At 43.1% G+C, this 24,093-nt stretch overlaps 1 protein-coding gene across 1 annotated transcript in view; it reads left to right on the top strand.

Moving 5' to 3' along the window:
* TMEM242 (transmembrane protein 242) overlaps window positions 1–22,982 on the top strand; it is a 28,363-nt gene extending 5,381 nt beyond the window's left edge. Inside the window, exons 3-4 of the mRNA XM_086632003.1 lie at window positions 3,186–3,323; window positions 22,353–22,982. Of these exons, the coding sequence (XP_086488129.1) occupies window positions 3,186–3,323; window positions 22,353–22,451 (237 nt within the window). The 3' untranslated portion in view covers window positions 22,452–22,982. The remainder of the gene's footprint in view (window positions 1–3,185; window positions 3,324–22,352) is intronic.
* The last annotated feature ends 1,111 nt before the right edge of the window (window positions 22,983–24,093 follow it).

Genomic DNA, 24,093 nt, shown 5'->3' with positions numbered 1-24,093 from the left:
CCACTGCAGACGCCTTCAGTTAGGAAAAGATTGCAGGGAGTGTTAAAATTGCATGCTCAGGTGCAGTATCCTCCTTGTGGTAAGTTCAATTTTACCAGTATTTATCCAGGTGTTTAGTTTTATAGTGGGTCAGGTCATACAAACAGTGAACACGCTGAATACAATCAGTGAAACGGCTGAACACACCGTTTATTTTAGGCACTGCTTCCTTCCAGCCACACTCTTACCCACAAGGGGATACTTACAGAATTGAGGCCTGTGTCTGGAAAAAACAATGTCATCTCTCCTTCTCCTACTTCCTGCTCATATCCTTAAGAAAAAAACATAAATTAAACATGAAGCATATGTTTTGATAACCAAACCAGCTAATTCTGCCCTATATTTTCCTGGTCTGTTTTTTAGAAAGATTCAAATACTGTTTAACAGCTTATTTTTTGAATTAAAAAGTTGCTTTTTTAGAAAAAAAATATAGGAGCAGTAATGAAGAGAAAACAATTTCTGCATAGGATAACGGGCTTGTGATTAAAACTCAGTTCTCTTAAAAACGTTCTTTCGTTGGTGACATCTTTTTCTCCCACGCTACTGTTGTCTTTTCAGATTTTTTAGTGTTTCATTAGTCAGCTTTCTTCATGGTCTGAGCAGCGTATCTGATAATCACACAACGGCCCGTGTTGGTCACAGAAATCCTTATCTGCGTACTTACTACGCCGAGGAAGCCGCCTGTGACTGATGCTGTTCGACTGCTCTCAGTAAAACCCCATCAATTCTTTCCATCCACTATTATTTTTTTTTTTCTGGGGCAAGCAAACATTTAAATAGCAGTCAGGTGGGTTGTTTTTTGCCAGCAATTTTCACAGGTAATGCCTCCTATTGAAAGATTCCCTGGAGAGGATATTTTTGTCCATTCATTTCCCATCTTCCAAATGGGAGAAATCTTTCTGCATGTTGTATATGGCTAGACTATGGAAGCAGGAAAAATGTCAGAAATAATCAGCAGCATTTTAAATCAACTCAAACCAGTCTCTGCTGAGTTCTGAAAGTTCACTAGCTGTAGTAAGGTAATAGTAGGGCCTGGTAGAGATCTCTGCTGGCTGGCTGCGTGCATGTATGCTTATAGAGCATTGTTTTCCTAACAGTTTCCACTTTGGGATGTCCAAATCAGAATAAATAAGGCTCAAGATACATTTTCCTAGTGCCCTTTGCAAATGTGTATTTGTCCTTGGGTAACTGTGCCTACAGCTAAATGCTAAGAAAAAGTGTAAATGCTCAGGACTGTCTGAGGGTCATTTTAACATTTCAATAAATACAAAGCCAAGAGGAAAAGAACTACTGGTGCCATTTCACTGACCAAATACCATAGTGATAGACACTACATATGTTTCATTACACCAGAGAAGAAAGAGAACCATTTTTTTTTAAAAATAATAAAAAAAAAAAAAGTATTTTTAAAGCAATAATACAAAATATTTTTTCCGCACTTTTTGTGATGAATAGCAAAGTGCAGCTCTTTGGCATGTTTTGGAGGAAAATTTTTTGGATACTTCCACAAATGAATTTCACTTTTCAGTATTTTAGGGTGTAAATTAAATAATCTTTCTTGACAATATTTTTATGTTTATGTCATTTATGTTTACCTCTGAGCAATAATTGTTTTTTTCCCAAGATGCCCAGTAAGTAAGTAGGGCTCTTCAGTTGTGTAACGACCGTAGATGCCAGTCTTTAGCAGTTACCATCTGAAATCTGTGTTTCCATGTGAAGAACCGAAGAGTGATCCCTTGGGGAAAAAAGCCAAACCCTCTTGCTGACATTTACCACTATGAGCAAGAGAGTTATAGAATCATAGAATCATAGAATGGTTTGGGTTGGAAGGGACCTCAAAGATCATCCAGTTCCAACCCCCCTGCCATGGGCAGGGACACCCTCCACTACACCAGGTTGCCCAAAGCCTCATCCAACCTGGCCTTGAACACTTCCAGGGATGGGGCATCTACAGCTTCTCTGGGCAACCTGTTCCAGTGCCTCACCACCCTCAGAGTGAAGAATTTCTTCCTTAGATCCAATCTAAATCTGCCCTCTTTCAGTTTAAATCCATTTCCCCTTGTCCTGTCACTACACACCCTTGTAAAAAGTCCCTCTCCAGCTTTCCTGTAGCCCCTTTAGGTACTGGAAGTTCTACTGCTGTTGCGGGCTGCACAGGTGGAAGCTGTCCTACACCAAACACATACAGTGAGGTGGGCGTTGTGGGATGAGAACGGCTGGCTCACACCGAACGTGCCGCGGGAAGGGATGGGTATCAACTAGCGTGTGGTTTGTGCACTTGGTAGCTGCAACCTGCATCTGTGTGCTGCAGCATGGTTGGGACATCACTGCTGAGCTCCCTTCTTCGTGGTCCGAGGTGGCTTTTCCAAGTGACAGTGCTTTGTGTTTTCAGGACACATCTCATGGCAGGCTCTTAAGCAGCAGTATCTTAACAAGTGGTTGAAACCACCTACTCTTGTTTCTGCCAAAAATGAGAGGTTTGGAGACTGCAGAGCGTTTTCTGTGTTGCCACTTGGTGGACGCTGCAGGGGGATGGGTTCAGCGTTGTTGTTTGTTCTTTACAAAATTGTCCTAAATAGTTTCCAGAGCTCCTTCAGAGTTGTGGCCCTTTGAAATTAGTCTCTCAGTCACTGTTGTACTCTCTCTGTGCCAAACTGAAAGGTACTCAGGTCCTTAACAGTTTCCTAACCTGCTGTTTTAGATAAAGACCTGTAGGCCAGTGGTTGCCCCTCAGCCATACTCCCCCAGAAAAAGTACCCAAACCAGTGAGGTATAGTGATGATGTTCTGATGTCACTGACATAAGGGATGTGACTGGTTTTGATTCAGTTTTGTATTTTGACTGGTGGGATAACTGAGTGTCAGATTCTTGTGCCTGTGAAAGAGTTGGCTGTAGCATTTCTGGATAAGGAGAGTCATCCCCTGGTGGTACTGGCAACCATGAAAGCCGCTCCTGGTGGGAAGGCAGCTCATCCACCCCCTTGCTTGGCTCTTTGGGTCTGCCTGCAGCTAACAGTTTCTGTGGCCACGCTAGTACAGCTGGCAAGTCAGGAAAAATTCTAGATCACCAAATTAACTTTCTTAGTTCCTATTTTTTTTTTCCAATTATTGTTCACTTTGTCTTAATCACTTGATTTTTGGTTCTAGGGGATTACTGCCACAGCTGCTTTACCAGAGAGTGGTTCATCGCTGGCCTTACGAGCCCTAGGATGGGGCTCACTCTATGCGTGGTGTGGAGTCGGATTGCTCAGCTTTGCCATCTGGAAGGCTCTGGGTGTGCACAGTGTGAGTAGCAAATATAATTCCCTCAAATACTGTGATTTTTCCTTGGATAACGCATCTTGGGGTGCAATCATTGTATTACTTCAAGCCTAGGAGTTACACCTTCATTCACCACATGTAGAGTGACCAACCAGAGTGTGTGCACATAGGGAAGGTTTTCTTCCATCTGCAAAAAATGGGATGTTGTGGGAGAAGACAATTTTGGAGGAGGAACAGTTTTGTCCTGCTTATGTTTATTTGAACAGGTGTTGCAGATTCTTCACAAAAGAGCCAATGTTCTAATTTAGAGCCTAAGATAGTAGCGGCACACTTTCTGTATCCTTTGCTTATTGGATTGAAGGCTACCCCCTGAATCCTGGCTTTAGAGCAATCCGTTTATTTGTCCGAGTTCTGGTTTTTGCATCAGGACGCTGAGGACGTAAGAAAAAACTGAGAGGAAATCAGCTCGCTTTCTCGTGCGTTTCTGGAAGGGTTGAGGGGGCAGAAGATTGAGTTTTATGTGCAATACAATGGTGGTACATGACATACCATGTCAAAGCAAAGAAACTTGGGAAGCATCTGTATGTCCCAAGAGGCTAAGGCTATCCTTAGTAAATTGCTTACGTTCCAGTGTTTCCCGATGGTGAGCGTGAACACTGAAGTTTGTGTAAGCATTTTTGTTTGTCCCTAGTAATGAGCCATGACTTACAAGTCCACTGAAGCTTTACGTTTGGAGGAACTGTCTGCATCCTCTTAAAGACTAGGAATTAATACACTTCCTTTACCTTCCATGGCAAATTACATATTCAGCAAAGTATCTCTCAAAACTAGATGGAAGAAGATACTACTTCATCCCAGTACTCTTCTCGTTAATAACTTTATTCAAGTTCTCGCTTCTTGTCTACTCTGCTTACGTATCCTGTAGGTCACAATTTGGGTCCCAACATACAGCATTACACAGTCCCTTATTCTTTAGATTCCAAGTTGATTCCCAGTAGGAGCCATTAAAGGAAGGCAGGACATAGGAGGCAGCTACAACACATTTTGTTTAAACTCAAGTCCTCCTTGTGAGGCTGTAGTGGAATGGCAGAGAAGGGGGAGGAAGAGTGGGAGTACCAGCTACTGCTCTCTGCATGCCGAGCTACACCACCACTCAGTGTACTGTCAGTTATATCATCAGCCAAAAGGATTCATTTCACACTCTGCTGCCAGTTCTTATTTTCATTCCATCAGAGCACTTCTGGTCCTGCTGAAGGACAGCAGGATCTGTGAGGACAGCAGGATCTGATCTATGAGCCAGCAGTGTGCCCAGGTGGCCAAAAAGGCCAATGGGATACTGGCATGTATCAAGAATAGTGTGACCAGCAGGAGCAGGGAAGTGATCCTGCCCCTGTACTCGGCACTGGTGAGGCCGCACCTGGAATATTGTGTCCAGTTTTGGGCCCCTCGCTTTAAGAGAGATATTGAGCTCCTGGAGCGGGTCCAAAGAAGGGCGACTAAACTGGTCAAGGGGCTGGAAAATAAAACTTATGAGGAGCGGCTGAGGGAGTTGGGGCTGTTTAGCCTGGAGAAGAGGAGGCTGAGGGGAGACCTGATTACGGCCTATAAATACTTGAGAAAAGATGGTGGGGAGGTAGGGGAAGGGCTCTTTACATTAGTGATGGGAGATAGAACAAGAGGAAATGGGCATAAGCTTAGTCAGGGGAGATTCAGGTTGGATGTTAGGAAGTATTTCTTCTCTGAAAGGGTTGTCAGCCACTGGAATAAGCTGCCCAGGGAAGTGGTTGAGTCCCCATCCCTGGATGTGTTTAAGAATAGGGTGGATGAACTACTTAGGGATATGGTTTAATGGGGATTAGGGATGGTTGGACTCGATGATCTCTAAGGTCTTTTCCAACCTAGAAATCTATGAATCTATGAATCTATGAATCTGACCCTAGTCTGCAATTTTCGTTAACTGTTTCTCGGTAAGCTTAATTTTTACTTCCTTGAGGAGTATTGGCCTGTACCCACAGTGTCCTGGTTTCCCTGTGAGGCTGCCGGACACAGAACATCCACATAAGCTTGAGCTGGCCAAGCCCCAGGACATGTCAGAACCTGATGGGGCTCCTGGTTACCTGGCAGCAGTGGCCCTTGTGTCAGAAGCACACAGCACGCTGCAGGACTTGTTGAGCGTTCCTAGTCAGACAGCTGCACCTTATTACATCCTGTGTTGTGCTAGTGTTGGAAGGAGGTGGGGGGGACTGTATTTGAAGAGGCTGTTGCAAATGCCTGTTGGTGTTGGTTTCTGGTTTGGAGTGTTACGTGTCACCGTGGTGCACGGTGGGAACTGCAGACACTGGAGGAAGCAGGTTGCTGTCAAGAGACCGTGTCTTTACGTGATTTCCAACAGCTCGTGCTCTGCTCTCCACTGGCAGATTTATTGCATTCACTATAGACTTGTAAGTTCCCACTGCAGAAAGGAAACACCTACAATAGTGCTACTCATGACTGTAGAATCAGTTAGCAAATTGTACATTTCCTGTCACACATTTCTTTTTCCTGCTTTACTATGTATCTCTTAAAATCAAATATATATATGTTTAAAATTACTGGAGGCACAAAAGCAGAAGTATGTTAAAAATGAAATATTCTGACTAAAGAGAAGAAGTTCATTACCATTAAAAATATATTTCTAGAATAAGTAATCTTTGGTTTTTTTGATTGTTGTTGACACTTTTTTGCATACTGCTTTAACATAACACTCAGGAGCAAACACTGTCTGTTGAAAGACAGTATTTTTTTTGCTTAAATATCATCTTCCTGAACAGTTGAGATTAAATAAGGATTATAAACTGGCTGGTAGATTATTAGTTCTGGACTCTTAAACATATGTGCATTTTAAGAAGGGCCAGTTTATTTTATTTATTTTCCTATTTCAGTGGAACATTGTCATACTTTGGAAAATTCTTAATTGCTATCATGTAAGCAGAGATAATGTATTAATAATCTGTTAAAATACTGATTTTTAAGAACACAGATGCATATGTTGCGTCTAAGAATTATTAGATAGCCACAAAAATAAAGTTTTATTTGTAGGAAACTATTTACTAAAGTTACCATTGGGTGAAATAAAGTTTCTTTCCACATAAACTGTTCAGGCCATGGAAGACACCGTAGATTTTCCATTAAGCTCAACATTTTCAAACAAACATTTTCATTTCAGTTACACATTTCAAAAAGAGGCATTTACAGATTTACCTGAATAAAACCTCCTTCAGCCTTCAGCGTGGTTGAGTGCTGTGAGTTCAGTTCTCGGTGGTACGTGCAGGTTCCCAATGCACGGAGAAGTTCAGGTCACAGTTTCAGACTTGGCATCAGGTATTGAGATTTAAAAGCTGTGAACTTAAGGCAGACTTCAGCCTCTGGAAGGGCGATGCTGTGTTACCTGGGGGGGAGCCTGGAAAGCCCCTCTCCAGCTTTCCTGTAGCCCCTTTAGGTACTGGGAGGCTGCAATAAGATCCCCCCGGAGCCTTCTCTTCTCCAGGCTGAACAGCCCCAACTCTCTCAGCCTGGCTCCATAGCAGAGGTGCTCTGGCCCTTGGATCATCTCCGTGGCCTCCTCTGGCCCCGCTCCAGCAGCTCCATGTCCTTCTTGTGCTGGGGACCCCAGAGCTGAACACAGTATTCCAGGTGGGGTCTCAGGAGAGCAGAGCAGAGGGGCAGAATCCCCTCCCTCGCCCTGCTGCCCACGCTGCTCTGGATGCAGCCCAGGACACGGTTGGCTCTCTGGGCTGCCAGCGCACAGTGCCAGCTCACGTTGAGCTAACCCAACTTAATAACTAAAGCTTTGGCAGCTGGACAGAGAGAAGAGGAGGTTCTGTCCAGCTCCTTCACCTTACTGCCTTAACAGTAACCATCCGCCTTGGGGACCTGCTAATCAGTGACCTTGCCCTGCAGAGCAGCAGCTTCATTTGCTCAAGAGCTACTGGTAATATTGATAACGTTACTGGTAGCTGATATGGTCTCTTGATATTCAATTGTTTCTCTCAATACTAAATTAAGGATAACAAAATTCTGATCGTAAGCCCTGCAGATGTTTCATCGAGTAAACAAGAGCGCTGCTTCTGTCACACGTAGGAGTACATTAACTCAGCCCTTCCTCAGATCTGTCGCCAGCTCCGTCCCTGTGACTGTCCTGGTGGGATCTAAGTGAGTAAAGGACTGACCTCCACTTCCAGCGTCTGGAGGGGAGTTCCAAGCTAAGTAAAACTGAGTTGTTAAGTGTTGTTTAGTGCCTCATGTCATCTCCAGGAGTAAAATACAAGAAGCCATAGTGGAAAATCGGACATGATGGGTTGGCAGGAATCACAAGAAAAGGAGTAAGAGAGCTAGGAGATCCTGAAGCATGGCTGGCTTGGCCAGGGAAGCTGTCAAGCAGTTCTGCTCCTGCCCGGCCCTCCCGTGGACACAGCTGAAGTTCGTGCACACCAGAGCTTGGGCCGCCTTTCAGGGAGGAGGAGAGCAAAGCTCATCGGTGAATTTGGAGAAGTGCAGCAAAAGGTGGGCTTTGCACTCTGCTGACTTCAGCTATGCATGGTTTGGAACCATGGATGATTCCATTGGTGCGACTGAACTGTCCTGATCCTTTGGAGTGACAGAACTGTCCTGATCCTTTGGTGCAACTGAACTGTCCTAACCCTTACGCCAACGTACCCACCCGAAATCCGCTGTGATCCTGCTGGTGTCCGCAGGAAGAGGTGCTGAGCATCTCCCGCGCCCCTGGAAGCCTAGAAATGAAACGGCGCGGTGCTGCTACGATTTCTGTTGTTTAGGGGGGGCAAAAATCCCGTCTGTATTCCTACCCCCGCTGCCGATCCTTCCCTCCGCGGGGCGCGGTGGGTCGTGCCCGGGCCGGTCGTGCCCGCGGCCGGTCGTGCCCGGCGCGGCTGCTGGCAGCGCCACCTGCTGGCCCCGGCGCAGCGGCACAGTCGGGAAAAGGGCCCGTTCGTCTCTGGCGCCGAGGGAACGGGCGGGGGTAGTCGCCTGATGGCGACCCCGGTTTTTAAGGAAGCGTTGCCGTAGTGGCGAGTGGCGTTGCCGTTAGTCCGAGCCCAGCAGGGTGGTGTCACTTGGTACCGTTGCCGAAATGCTCTGATTTTTACTGGTCAGGGATGTGTTTCCTCTGAGCATAAGTTATCGATGGTGAGCGATTGATAAAATTATCTATCACTCTTAAGTTTCGCGACTGTTTAAAATATCTTGTCGTCACTTACAAAGTCAGAGATGAAATGACCAGAGCGAACTTGCATGCTGTTTCCTCGATGAGTTATAATTGCTGTCATTAATCTGTGTCCGGCATGCTGGAGCAGCATCCTGCTTGCTCAGGGGTTTGTGTCGTGGAAGGAGGCTGAAGCCACAGTTCAGGATGCCTCGTCCTTACACCTTCCAAGAGAATCATAGAATCATAGAATGGTTAGGGCTGGAAGGGACCTTCAAAGGTCATCTAGTCCAACCCCCCTGCAAGGAACAGGGATATCTCCAACTAGATCAGGTTGCTCAGGGCCTCGTCCAACCTGGCCTTGAACGTCTCCAGGGACGGAGCATCCACCACCTCTCTGGGCAACCTGTTCCAGTGTTCTACAACTCTCATGGTAAAAAATTTTTTCCTAATATCCAATCTGAATCTACCTGCCTCTATTTTAAAACCATTACCCCTTGTCCTATCACAACAGGCCCTCCTGAACAGCCTCTCCCCATCTTTCTTGTAGGCCCCCTTGAGGTACTGGAAGACCGCTAAAAGGTCACCCCGGAGCCTCCTCTTCTCCAGGCTGAACAGCCCCAACTCTTTCAGCCTGTCCTCATAGGACAGGTGCTCCAGCCCTCTTATCATCTTCGTGGCCCTCCTCTGGACCCTCTCCAACTGGTCCATGTCCTTCTTATGTTGGGGACTCCAGAACTGGACGCAATACTCCAGGTGAGGTCTCACGAGGGCAGAGTAGAGGAGGAGAATCACCTCCCTCGACCTGCTGGCCATGCTCCTCTTGATGCAGCCCAGGATGCGGTTGGCCTTCTGGCCCGAGAAGCGGGTCGTTGCTAAGATCTGTTCCAGGCACCACGGCGATGCACCAGCTTTGGTGATGTTAGATTTGTATTTAATCTTTGTGGTTTATTGGTTCTTAAAACAGTGCTGTGACAGTGCCCACTTCCAACTCTTAAATGGCTTTATTGTTAAAAGTGGTTCCCTGAAGCTTTACAGTCTGCTGCTTTTTATGCCGGTGTGAAAAGCCAGGGGTGATAGTAAGTAACTGATCTTCATGTCTTGGTAAGGGATATAAAAGATTTTACGCTGTCTCAGGTTGGGTTGTTAATACCCCCTGACTGCGGTTACCACCGTTGGAATCTGAAGACAGGCTGGTAAGTAATAGCACCCTGCTAAATTCCAGTCAATTCGTATCCCTAAATGGAGAAGTGATGGATCAGAGAGGACTTGGTTTGATAAGGTTTTAAGTTCTGTTTTTCAATAATGTAGAAGAGAAATCTTCCTTTTCAGAACCCGGGAGATGGTGGTTCTCTAGCTGTGTATTGTGCCTCTTGCAGAAATTAACCAGCTGGCAGTCAGACTTTTTTAACCTGCTTCCTGCAATCTGTTAGGAAAATATTTTAAAATCAGTCCACCTTTGATTATCTGCTTCTTGCAATCTGTTAGGAGAATATTTTTAAGTCAGTCCACCTTTGATTATCTCTGGGCACGGAAGCTCTGTCAGTATTAGCAAGTATCATCGACCAACAACGTTGGGGCAGTGAAGCAGCTGAGGGCTGAGGACCTGACATCTACAGCCATTCCAGGGAATTTTTATAATTTGAACTGACTCTGGCCTTGCCTTGAGGCTCAAAGGCCTGTTTGCAGTGGGAGTATGTTATGTGTGTTCCTAGAGTACATCTTCAGTTTATGTCACCCTAAAGAAACCCAGTGCTTGCATTTTGAGACTGTTCAGCAGACACAAACTTATGTCCTACAGTGAGCGTGAGCGTTCAGCTCTGGAGTCTCCAGCACAAGAAGGACATGGAGCTGCTGGAACAGGTCCAGAGGAGGCCATGAAGATGATCTGAGGGCTGGAGCACCTCTGCTATGGAGCCAGGCTGAGAGAGTTGGGGCTGTTCAGCCTGGAGAAGAGAAGGCTCCGGGGGGATCTTATTGCAGCCTTCCAGTACCTAAAGAGGCTACAGGAAAGCTGGAGAGGGGCTTTTTACAAGGGTGTGTAGTGACAGGACAAGGGGCAATGGATTTAAACTGAAAGAGGGCAGATTTCGATTGGATAGAAGGAAGAAATTTTTCCCTCTGAGGGTGGTGAGGCACTGGCACAGGTTGCCCAGAGAAGCTGTGGCTGCCCCATCCCTGGCAGTGTTCAAGGCCAGGTTGGATGAGGCTTTGGGCAACCTGGTGTAGTGGAGGGTGTCCCTGCCCATGGCAGGGGGGTTGGAACTGGATGATCTTTGAGGTCCCTTTCAACCCAAACCATTCTGTGATTCTAGGATTCTATGATCTGAGTTGAAACAAACTGGCACCTTTTTAACAACTATATTTGCTATTTAATAACTTCCAGGTTATGACTTTATCTTTCATGGCATTATATTACGGGGCTTTGAGCTTACAACCTCAGAACCCTGTAGCCACCCACTCCTGGTGTAGGGTGCTGACTGTTTTCTGGCACAAAACACAAAGATATTGAAGTCAATTTTACAGAATAGAATGGGTTTGCCCAATTAATCATTTTTTTTTAAAAAAAAGTTGAATAGTAGTTGAAACATTTTATTTCAACATTCTCTATGTGAAATGCTCAATGAAGTTTTAAATTTTAATTAATAACAATTTCAAATTTTAAATTTATTCTTCAGTTGAAGGAAAATCATGTTTCACTCGGGAAAAAATTTTAAAAGTAAAAAATGAAAAATTATTAGAAAACCCCTGTTGTTACAGTTGGTCTAAACAAGTATTTTCATGAAAGTTTCCAAAAATTAAAACTTCCCTATTTTATTTGCCTATTCTACAGCTATTATGATCCACCACACCTTTTTGTTGCTTGGAAAAATGTTAGCTTCACAATTTTCTGGAAGTTACTGTTGACTTGTAAACCCTTGTTTTAAACAAGCAGGTTTTTGTTTTTAGTTAAACTTGCAGCTACAGAATACGTGACAGGTATTAAAACATACGTATGAATGCCTGACATTCTTCTTTTTCCTCTTTTTTTTTTTTAACTACCAGTGATTATGAGCCTTCTTTTAAAAGCAGAGCAATACCCTCAGCCCTTGTAGACTGAAGCATGCAACAATTAACAAACAGGATAAATGATGCTTTAAGAGCCCTTTTGCTCTTCGTGCCTTCAATAAATTAGGTTTTATTTCCTCAGAAATAAAAGCATTCTTTCTCCCGTAGGAAAAGGACCGGGATGATTCATATAGTAGGTTTGTGAGATTCTGATTGTTTCTTCCACATCTGTTCCATGGAAAGCTGGGGAAGTGGTGAGAAAAATTGCCTGGTAATTTGTGACTACTATAGTTATAAAATATCAGTTTATCATTTTTATGGTGACTCCTAATGAAATATCCTGCATTTCATTGATCCTAAACTTTAAAATATTAACAATCTAAAACAATTGCACGGCTGTGTAGAGACATCTAAAACAATTAAAAGCAACACAGAGAATATATGCTTGCCATGGTTTTGTTGGTAAGGACATTTCCTAGGCGGGCTGCTTTTCTTTAGAGGAAATGTAACCTCGAAATTACCATTTTAAGCATAAAAAAAATAACATTCCCGTGCTTGTTTGGAGAGATACTTGATATGATTTTGTGAGACTATAGTCTTAGGTACAGTACAAGTACAAAGGAGTATTGACTTTAAGGCTGGATTAATTTTAAAAATAAAATGAGAGCAGGGAGACATAGTCTTCACAAATTGTTGGTTTTGGCATTTGTAAACAGTGCTCAGATCTGTAGATCTCAGCCAAGTATTGGCATATCGTAATGGCTGAAATGTTTATGCTATTTCATAAATGAACAAATGAACTGAATGAAAAAGAAAAGGGTGGATGAGCTACTTAAGGATATAGTTTAATGGGAGATTAGGGACGGTTGGACTGGATGATCTCTAAGGTCTTTTCCAACCTAGAAGTCTATGAAATCTATGAAATGTGGCTATAAAATCAGTATATCTCCTAGAATCATTCTAGAGTAATCCCTAGATTTTCTATTATTAGTTTTTAATTTTATAGTTGTATTTAATCCTCATCTAAGTATTATTCATGAAGCTTCTATTCCCTATCACGCTCATGTTTGATTGCATAATAAACATATTTTCCTTGCTATTTCATGATCGTATATTTCAATATAAATCAAATCTGCCCAGTTTTTTTAACATTCTTTTATTTCTGCAATACTTATTTAAATTCAAGCTCTTAGAAAGACGATGGAGTGCTAGTACAAGTTAGCAGTTCCTCCTCCTGTTTATACAGGGTTTTCCTGTACTGCTTATATTGCCTAATTAATTTGGTGTGAAGAGGACATGCCTCCACACATATGTACTGCTAGTATTTTCTCCAAGTAAAGAAAAAAAAAAAATAGCCTGGGAACGTCACTGTAAGCTTGATATGGCAGAATGCTTATTCAAGGAATAAGATCATGATTTTCCTACTGGAAAGCTGCTACATCTGCTTTATGAGTAGGGACAGCTGTAAGTAAGTATTTCAAGAATATGGGAAGGCTGTAACTGTAGCTGTCTTGAGGAATTACTCTGCTGCGTCTTGGGAGAGACTCATAGCTGTTGGCTGCTGCCAACCTGCTAAGAAGCTGGAAAGAATCAAACCAGGTTCAGCCTGTGGCCTGAAACTGCCTCTGCGGAGCAGTTCCGTGTCACCCTAAGTGGACGAGTGGGTTGATCTGCATCCTGGCTGTGTGTAACTGAACTGTACGTGTGCAACTAAAACCTGAATAAAAACCCTTATCTGGGTGTCGTGCTGGCTCTGGAAGGTTTCCTGCATGGAATTCAGCCCTGGTCATGACATTGAGGCTAACGTGTCACCAAAGAGTTTTGGGTTTGTGCTGGCTCTTTTCCCAGCCATGAATTTCCATTCCCAGCACTTGCTGTTGTGGAGACAGGCTGAGAGTGTTGGGGTGTTCAGCCTGGAGAAGAGAAGGCTCCGGGGGGATCTTATTGCAGCCTCCCAGTACCTAAAGGGACTACAGGAAAGCTGGAGAGGGACTTTTTACAAGGGCGTGTAGTGACAGGACAAGGGGCAATGGCTTTAAACTGAAAGAGGGGAGATTTAGATTAGATCTAAGGAAGAAATTTTTCCCTCAGAGGGTGGTGAGGCACTGGCACAGGTTGCCCAGAGAAGCTGTGGCTGCCCCATCCCTGGCAGTGTTCAAGGCCAGGTTGGATGAGGCTTTGGGCAACCTGGTGTAGTGGAGGGTGTCTCTGCCCATGGCAGGGGGGGTTGGAACTGGATGATCTTTGAGGTCCCTTCCAACCCAAACCATTCTATGATTCCATGATTCGATGAATCTCACTTGTGGATGATACATATCACAAATTACTGGACACATAGAGGAAAAAAAATTACTTGGGTTACCCTTTTCAGGAACTGCCTGCTTGCAGACAATTCATGTTTTTAATTTAATTCAGAAATCCAAATTACAGCACAGAACAGCTTATAAAGTTGGGACACTCATCCTGAGATTTTTGGGTCCATTAACCAACTTGCTTTTTACATTTAGATACTCAACTATTTTAAATTTTAAATTGCTTTAATATTAATTTTTCAAATTGCCCAGAGTGACTAAGGAGCAATGACTAATACACCATAATAGACTAATTATGTGGATGTCCTTTCCAGGCACCCAGATTTGAAAGTAAGACTCTGCAGAAATAAAGGGCATGTTCCTCAGTGATTTCAGAAGTATTTCACTCCATTTTTTCTGCGTGGCGTGAAAGCCTCTTGCACCAAGATGGTATAATCCAAACTTTGGATTATCCATTACTTTTATTTTGAGGCCTCACTTATTTCAGCATCACTGAGATCCATGAGAATAGGCTTGAGAACGAGACACTGACTTCATCTACTTTGAGATATCATATACTACAAAAACTTAAGTCCTTGGCATTTTAGCTCAGAAAAATGAACATGGAAACGTATAAAATTTTAAAGGATACTCCTGTATCTCTGAACCAAAGTAAGTGACGTTTTTTTTTCAGATTGTGGTTTACAAAATTACTGTCTTGGTGTATATAAATTAATAGCTGTCTTTCCTGTTGATCATAATTAGCTAACCATTTCCTTTTTTTTTTTTTTCTGTTCAAAATAATCTAGCCTTAAACCGGAGCAGTTATGGGGTTTTTTAGGCTTTTCTGCTAGAATGGCATCTCGTTTCTTTTAAGATAGATAGATGTATAGAAAGATAATTTCAGGCTCCCATTTCACAGTCTCACTTTTGAGAGCTAAATGACATTTGCCCAGAAATTAAACCGGACAGAGTGGGGCTAGTAAAACACGTTTGTGATCCAGACCAACTGTCTTCCCATTTGTGAAAGTCATTTGTTTATCAATCACAGAATCATGGAATGGTTCGGGTTGGAAGGGACCTCAAAGATCATCCAGTTCCAAGCCCCCTGCCATGGGCAGGGACACCCTCCACTACACCAGGTTGCTCAAAGCCTCATCCAACCTGGCCTTGAACACTGCCAGGGATGGGGCAGCCACAGCTTCTCTGGACAACCTGTTCCAGTGCCTCACCACCCTCTGAGTGAAAAATTTCTTTCTTATCTCTAATCAATGAGCAACCTGGCTGCTGCATGCTTGGAAAAATAATGTGAGGAAAATGTTTCATGTGTTTTACCTCTTCCTGAGACTCGATCATTCAAAAAGAGACAGCCTGACCCTTGTGACTTGACAGCGCTCAGTAGTTCAGCAGTGCTATGAGCCAGAATCTGTAGTAGCCACGGGAGGCTACTATATGTGCATAATGGTTTGGGAACTGTAACAGCTTTGTTCTAAACAGTGACTGTCCTCTTCCCCTCTCCCTGAGAAGTTCACTTGGGTTATTTTCATGTTATTTTTCTTTTAAAAAGCACAGGACATGTTTTACCCAATTACACAGGATTTATCGGGATAGGTTTCTGGGAAATGATGCCTATTGGATGATGGAAATGAAAAAATGCTTGTTTCATGTTCGGCGTTGTGAGTGGCCCTCTGATTTCCAAGGGAGTGTTCAGCACTGCGTAAGGTTAAGGATGTGTGTGGGTCTCCATGGGGTCGGGGGTTAATGTGAGCTTCTCTAGGTGGTTTTAACAGAATTCTCCTGCTGCTTTTCTGTATGCAAGCCTGAAACACTGCAGTCAGCAAACAGGTTGTGAACAGTGTGCTATGACAGTGCAGAGTAAGACAGTTAAATATTGGGATGTATACTCCCAGGATTGACCCTCTGAGGGCCTTTTTCGTAGACCTGGAGTTCTGAATAATCCAAACATTCAGAATGCCTTTGCCAATGAAGTCTGAGATCGAAGAATATAAGCCAGGGCTCTATTTTTCTGTGCTTATTTTAGAGGTCAGCGTGCAGGCTGTCACAGGGTGACCCACAGTGAGTGCCCCGTGTTACACCAAGAGCCGGAGAATCACCTTCAGCCAGCTGGCTGGCTGCTCTGCGCCTGCCGTTTTCTGGAAATGACTTCCCATTTCTGTATCATAGAACCATAGAATCATAAAATCATCTGGTTGGAAGAGACCCTCAAGATCATCGAGTCCAACCATTCACCCTGCACTGTCAGGGTCCCTAAACCATCTTCCTCAACACCAAATCCACACGGTTTTAAACACCAACACTTTATGGTTGGACTCGATGATCTCTAAGGTCTTTTCCAACCTAGAAATCTATGAACCTCCAGGGATGGGGACTCCACCACCTCCCTGGGCAGCCTGTTCCAATACTTCACAACCCTCTCTGGAAAGAAATTTTTCCTGATATCCAACCTAAATTTCCCCTGGTGCAACTTGAGGCCATTCCCTCTCGTCCTGTCATTTCTAACGTGGGAGAAGAGACTGTCCCCCATCTCCCTACAACTTCCTTTCAGGGAATTGTAGAGAGTGATAAGGTCCCCCCTGAGCCTCCTCTTCTCCAGACTGACCAGTCCCAGCTCCCTCAGCTGCTCCTTATAGGACAAGTTCTACAAACTCTTCACCAGTTTTGTTGCCCTTCTGTGAACCTGCTCCAGCACCTCAATGTCCTTCTTGAAGTGAGGGGCCCAAAACTGGACCCAGTACTCCAGGTGTGGCCTCACCAGTGCTGAGTACAGGGGGACAATCACCTCCCTGCTCCTGCTGGCCACACTGTATGGGACCTTGGTAATCGTTTGCTAACTAGGGCGACAGCAGTCACTGTAAAATTTGGGAAAAGATGGCAAGAACAATCCTCTCTGATGCTCTTAAATCCAGGGCCGCTCGTCTCGTTGTCACATGTTGTGAAATGGAAGGCGCCGAGGCACCAGGACATGTATACACCGGGTTCTGCTGCCCGTCAATATTCCAGTTGAGGGCATCTAGCTTCATTTCACTTGGAAGCTAATGTAAGCAGTTCTGACTGGTGTGAGTACTAAAATAGGAAACTAATAATTCCTAGAATCTGGGTTGGCCTATTATGAATGTCAGACATTAAAGAGAACATTTCTTCGTAAAACTTTCATTCTAGGATTCAAATACACTCTTTCAGCCCTGCTTCCATTCATTTTAATATGAACGGCCACTTAAGTGCTCTCAGTAATAGTGCTATCCCAATTTTTGCGTGACATTCTGTCAACGATGTACATTAAAAAGAGATTATTAAATGGAGGATGCTTTTAGGTCCCCATATTTTTGCCACCTGAGGCAGGATCATTAGGTTAAGATAAGAAAATAACAGTGATCTGTAGCTATTACCGATTATTTAATGCAGTAAGGTAGATGATACCCTTTTAGAAAGAAGCCTGACAGTCAGAGGTGGAGCAGTTACTGCAATTTATTTGGCAGGAAAAAAAACAGCGTCAAGCTTTGCAATATCCATGATAAAAAAAAAAATAAAAAAATAAAAATTCACTGGAGTGAAATTCCCTTCAGAGAGTTGCCTCCAGGAACGGAGCATGCTGGAATGTTAAATCAAGAAATGTGTTACAAATCGTTCATGTACCACTAGGCGCAGCTGAGAGAGTGGCCTGTGACACTGGAGGCAGCAGGAAAAGGTAAAATACATCCAGCTTTTGGTGCTCGGTTTGCTGCGCTGTTAATTGAAGACGTTATCCCGGTTGAACCGAGTACCTCGGTGTCAGTGTGGCTGGCAATAAGAGAGAGGCAGCCATTTCAGTGAATTATTCCAAAACATTTCCGTACTTAGTACATAGCACATTAGCTTTCGTAATTAAATTAACCCCTTTTGATTTGAGACACACTGGCGTGTGTGTTGTGGGATCTGGAGGAGACCCAGGAGGAGATTTCCAAGGAGGGAGAGGGGAGAAGAGACCTCCAAGTAGCATGTCTACTAAAAAGAAGAGGCAAGCCAAGACAGAGATGCCTAATTGCAGCATTTTCCTCCCCAAGAATTGTGCTTGTCCCTTGAGAGGTAAAGACAAGGTCTCAATTCCTGCACCTCAGGTTGCAGTATTAATAGAACGTAAGGCTAGATTCATCGTCTTCACAGGAAGCTCACCGCGCTGGAGGAGGTGACGGGACGCTGGTGAGCCCAGTTTGTTGAAGGACAGCTAATTTACATGTCTAGTGAACAAATTTTACCCTCACTACAAGGAAACTCTGAAGTTGCAATGGGCCTGGTATGATACTGTCAACCAAATGCAAGCAAGAACTATCCTGAGGGCAGTGTGAGTTCCTTTGGAGGCCAAATTTAGTCCTAAATAGTTAAATAAATTACATAGAGTTTGGCCAGTCAATGCCCAGGATATCGAGTTCATAATCTGACTGAAAGAAGTCACAGCCTAAAATTTGATCCTAGGATGATTCATAAGCAGGCAGCCTTTGACAATGGGAGAGAGGGGACAGGAACTTCGGGATGCAGTTTCCGTGGTCATTTATGGATGGACGCACTGGTTCCATTACCTCAGAGAACAGTTATTTTTCAAAGTCTTCTCCATACTATTAGGCAGTGTGGCAACTGAGTTTTAGAGGAGCTCTGAGTGCAGGGAAGACGGTGGCTGGGGTTTGGAAGTGCATTCAGGATAGCAACAAGCACAAATGTGGAAAGGGAGGAAGAAACTTGGAGGCTGGTGTTACTGGTGGAACTGAATAGAGAGGGGACATACCTTAGAAGTCCAGATCAAAGCCCTAATGAAATGCTGTTCTTAATGGGAGGAGAGCAGGACGGGGAAAAGAGAAGTCTGTGACTAGTCCTAATTACGTTGCTTGATGTGTTGTTGGTGAGAACTCAAAAGCTGTTGTGGAATTACGGAGTGTGGTGTCTTTAACGCTGCATAGGAATGAAAACTTACAGTAAGAGTTAGTAGCTGTGATGTTTGTGTTGGGAAGGAGTTGGCCCCGTGTAGGCACACGGTGAAGATTTAGGAATTGGTGAGGCCCATGCCAGTCACTGTAGATAATGTCCTTAAATAGCTGACAACCTCCTGTGCTTTTGAGAAGACAGTGCACTGTGGCAATCAGCTTGGCATTATAATTATGGGCGTTATTTGCCCAGAGAAGTTGTGGCTGCCCCATCCCTGGAAGTGTTCAAGGCCAGGTTGGATGAGGCTTTGGGCAACCTGGTGTAGTGGAGGGTGTCCCTGCCCATGGCAGGGGGGTTGGAACTGGATGATCTTTGAGGTCCCTTCCAACCCAAACCATTCTATGATTCTATGATTCTATGATTTATTGAAAGAGCTCCCTGTTCACGAATCACAAAAGAAGAAGGTTTGTGGAGAAATAGAAAACATGGTCAAAGTGGTGAACTGCAATGAAGAACTATTTTTGTGCAGAGCAGGCCCGTGGAAAAGGGCGCAGATGCTGGCAAATGAGACATTGAGCTCGGCATCACATGCAAAGCGGTTTTACAAACAAGCATCAAAATCTGAGCAGACAAGGCTGAGGAAATTTCTTGGGAGCCTTAAAAGCAAAAGAAAGACGTTGACTATTTCAGATTTTCGTCCACGTCCTGAGGAAAAAATGCTTTTTTAGGCAATGAGTTGCTTTTACCTGCAGAACATAAATCAGCTTTTTGAGGGGAGAAAAATCTGAATATTCTTCAGTCTTTAGCTGCTAGCAGTGTTTTAGTGCTTTCTAAAGAAATCCCTTTTTTTCTTTCAGAATAGAGCTGTAGTGGTTTATTCCCAGACAAGACTGCTTTGTGCGTTTGAGGGTTCGGCACGTTAGCAATTACGAGGTAGCTGTTGGAGTGAGGAAGCACTGCAGTTTTCTGAATGGCTCCCCCACCCATCCTCCTTTTTTTGGAGGCCTTACAGAATTGCTTTTCGTTTTCCTTACAAAGGAAGCTGATATAGAATGTTTCGTTCCCAGTTACACCAGCTGAGCTGTAGCAGCTTCCATCAGGTTAGGATCTGAGCACGCCTGCCTTACCCAACACCCGGGTAGTACTGGAAGAGTAGAAGAGCAGGTCGAGGGAGGTGATTCTCCCCCTCTACTCTGCCCTCGTGAGACCTCACCTGGAGTACTGCGTCCAGTTCTGGAGTCCCCAACATAAGGAGGACATGGACCAGTTGGAGAGGGTCCAGAGGAGGGCCACGAAGATGATAAGAGGGCTGGAGCATCTTTCCTATGAGGACAGGCTGAAAGAGTTGGGGCTGTTCAGCCTGGAGAAGAGGAGGCTCCAGGGTGACCTTATAGCGGTCTTCCAGTACCTCAAGGGGGCCTACAAGAAAGATGGGGAGAGGCTGTTCAGGAGGGCCTGTTGTGATAGGACAAGGGGTAATGGTTTTAAAATAGAGGGAGGTAGATTCAGGTTGGATATTAGGAAAAAATTTTTTACCATGAGAGTTGTAGAACACTGGCACAGGTTGCCCAGAGAGGTGGTGGATGCTCCATCCCTGGAGACGTTCAAGGCCAGGTTGGACGAGGCCCTGAGCAACCTGATCTAGTTGGAGATATCCCTGTTCCTTGCAGGGGGGTTGGACTAGATGACCTTTGAAGGTCCCTTCCAGCCCTAACCATTCTATGATTCTATGATAAGAGTTGGTTCACTCTTCAGGAAGTAAAAAATATTAAGTAAATGGAATACTTTCCACACATCAGAGAACTGGGGTAACTTAATTACAGAGGACTGGAAAAGAATGGCAGAGCCAAAGCTCCTAAAGCACTTCCTACTGTGAATAATCGTATTTAATTGTCAGCAATTGTTTGAGGTAATTTGGACTGTTCCCTATGTCAGCTCTGATCCTGTTGTTTATTATTCTGGGAAATATTAGCTGCCTATGAGAGCTTGTCAGTTTTAAATAAGAAACAAAAATATTAGTTTAGGAACGATTGTGGGTGATGCCAAGATTTCTAAAACCCAAGAACGAATAATTAATCAGAGCAGCTATCTAATCAGAATAAGATGTAAAGCAGACAGTGAATTAGTTTTTACGTAAGAACACAATCGGGATAAAACAAAAAGGATAATTTGGCTCTCAATTTTTCTCCTACTTTATATAACACGTATTTTTATTTGATTAGCAGTACCCAGGCATTTTTTGCACAAAAACTTGTGTTCTAAAATGCTTTCATCCATCATAGTTAGTTATTGTCTTAGTAAAGGATTGGTAATGTCTTTGAAAATCATTTCATTCTTTGTATCAGCTGTAACTTGAATAATTGCATTCCAGCAACATTTCTCTAAAGTACGAGTTCTTTGTCAGAATTTGTATGCAGAAGGACTTAAACGGAGAATGCCCAAAGGTATTTGTAAAAAAACTGATGACCCGTAACACACAAAATGTGGCCATATTGGAGAAGATGCTGGTGTGGCTGTTTAGAACATCTAGATTTCCTGGAACCCCTCCGTGGGACGTACTGCCTAAGACAGCATTTGGGCTTCAAGAGGTCATTGCATCCAGGGCTTGAATACCACATCCTGCCTTCCCTGTGGGAAGGTCATAGGTTCTGCACAGCGTCCTAAAAATAGCAGTCCCAAATTTCCCCTGTACATCCTGCTGTTTGTGTAACAGGATTTTCACCCATTTTGTTTTTCCATGCCTGTCCTTTAAAAATGTATCCTATGTAAAATATATTCTATGTAAAAATCTCGGAAGAAAGAAACCCACTAAATCTAAACATTATCTTCAAACAGAAGTGATTTTTAAAGAAATTAAATTTCAGTTCTGACCTGCCAGGACCATTGAATCAGACATAGGTAATAAAATGGTTATCATAAATACAGATTTGGCAATTGGTATTAATATATTGATATACAGAATATAAAACTAGCAAACTTCCTTTTTCAGAGAATTTTAACTTAAAAACAGTGAAAGAAAAGCTTGGTCCTGTTACGAATCTTGTTTTCCTTCCTACTAAGGTATAAATTTGAATGAGACTTTGTTTTGTCACCTGTATCCATGTGGTGGGATAAACCTAAATCTTCAGACCTGACCAGTATTTTTATTTTGATCCTTGTTTTAAAATCCTTGAGCAGACCTATTTGGCCTTTAATCTGTTACGAGTGTAGAAAAAGGCGTTGCAGTCAAAATACAGGCACGTTCTATTGAGATGGTTTTCCTCCAAACAAAAACATTTTAAATGTGTGTGTGTATATATATTTATAGTCATTCATGTAACAGTGATGAATCATTCAGGCAAGTGGTCCAAATTAGGCAACTCAGTGTGGCACTTTAGAAAAGGGGATGGTTGTGGGTCTCTTTGTATTTTTTTTTTCACTTTTTCAATTGAACCAACATAATTAGAGGGAAAGTCTTAATTTTCTGTTATTTTGTAAGTCTTTTTACCTCTTCTTTACCTCACACAGTTTATTTTGTGGAATGGACCTGAGCTTCATGATGCTACTTTATTTGCTCCTTGTTAACAATTAACTGATTTTGGGTTTTCTTATCTTTTATAGCTGAAGGAATTCCAAACTAAAATGCAGTCAATATTTCCAGCAATTCCTAAAACTAGTGAGTCCACCATTGAATGGGAAGACTTACTTAAATCCAAGTGAAAGACTCAGAGCCGTTTGGAGATGTCTCTTGAGGCAGGAACAGGAGCAGAAGTAGAAGTGTCCCATCTGAAAACAGAGAAGAAGACTCAGACTGAGCAAGTTACTGACTGAGTTCACTGAGCCCAGGGAGGCCAGTGAGCATCTAGCGACAACGGGATTCAAAACAAACCAAAACCATTTGTATTGTTCTCTTCAGCGTGCTCGGTGTGGTTGATTTGTGAGGAAATGAACCCTTCAAGATAAGTTGGATCCAACTTGAAGAAACACTCTGCCCTATGAAGACTTGGAGAAGAAACTCATCTTCAGTAGTAAATATAAGGACAAAACCCCAATAAACTCTTATCACATCCCGCTTTGTAAGAGAAATTTGAGGAAATTTCTCTAGGAAACGAGGAAGAATACTTTCAGTGACATTTACATGTCCCTGTAGGAATATAACCATCAAATCAATTCTAAAGAATGTTTTATCGAGCCTAAAGGTAAAACATACAGTGCACTCTTCTAAAAATAAAGGAGATATTTAAATTTGGAACAGAGAAAGTATCTAAACCAAAGTATTTTTGTATGTCTGAAGGGAAAGGTTAAAACATCCAATCTGCAAGTAGTGACCTACTGAGCTCCTCTGGAGAGTATCAAAGAGATCTACACAGTGCACTGTCAGCTCAGTATTGGCTTTTTTTATTGGACCTTACAATAGTGAATCTGGTAGTTTGCATCAAAGTCTACTGTATTTGTACAGCAATTTAAGTTGTAGGTGAAAAACCTGCGAAATAGCGAGGAACTCATTCCGTCCTACACAAATATTTTTGGCTAAGAAAACATATGGGCAGGGCTAGGTTTTTTGTATTTCGGTGGTTCCTGTGGCTCTTCTGCCAAACGCAGCAATGTGACGTTTTCCACGCTGCAGTAACCTTAGGAATGTGGGCATAAACTAGGAAGAATAATGTCTTACTCCAACATTGTATTTGCAGAAATGTAGATGGGTAAAAACGCAGAGATAAAAAAAAAGCTATCAGTGAACAATCCTTTGTTGAATGCTCAATTATTGTTTTTTTTTTTTTATTAATTGCACACAGTCCAATTAGTCAGTTGTCAGATTTAATAAAGTCCTCTTAAAACCTGTCTTTTGTGATTAAGTCTCTATATTCCTAGGAAAGATCATAAAAAAAAAAAAAGCTTTAAATGTCAGATGAAAAATAGAGAAGTATGGTTTTCCTGTGAAACATGACAGCACTAAAATAGTATCTTTAAAGCAATTGGAGCCTAATAGTTGACATCTTTCCCACGGCTTGATACTTGCAATGTGATACCAAATAAATTGTGGTGAATACTGCCATCGTATGCACGTGAAAAATGGCACTATTTCCATATTTCTGGTAGTTTGTGTGCACGGTGATACCTGTGTTGCCTACACTCGTGCATATTAGTGCTGAGTTACCAAATGTAACAAGCAACCACCTCATTAAAAGTGGCCAAGTACTAAATTGAAGTAAATAAATGCAAATCGCATGGTGTCCTTAAGGTTGCTTGCCTACAGTTTCTAAGGTGGGAATCAGGTCATCTGTCTTTATGTGGATTAAACGAATCACCTAGATCAGTCATCAGAACATGAAACATCTTCTGAAGAGAGGAATTCATAGAC

This window comes from Tauraco erythrolophus, chromosome 2 (assembly GCF_009769465.1).
Source record: "Tauraco erythrolophus isolate bTauEry1 chromosome 2, bTauEry1.pri, whole genome shotgun sequence".
Taxonomy (NCBI): Eukaryota; Metazoa; Chordata; class Aves; order Musophagiformes; family Musophagidae; genus Tauraco; species Tauraco erythrolophus.
This window is presented reverse-complemented; position numbering and strand designations above follow the sequence as displayed.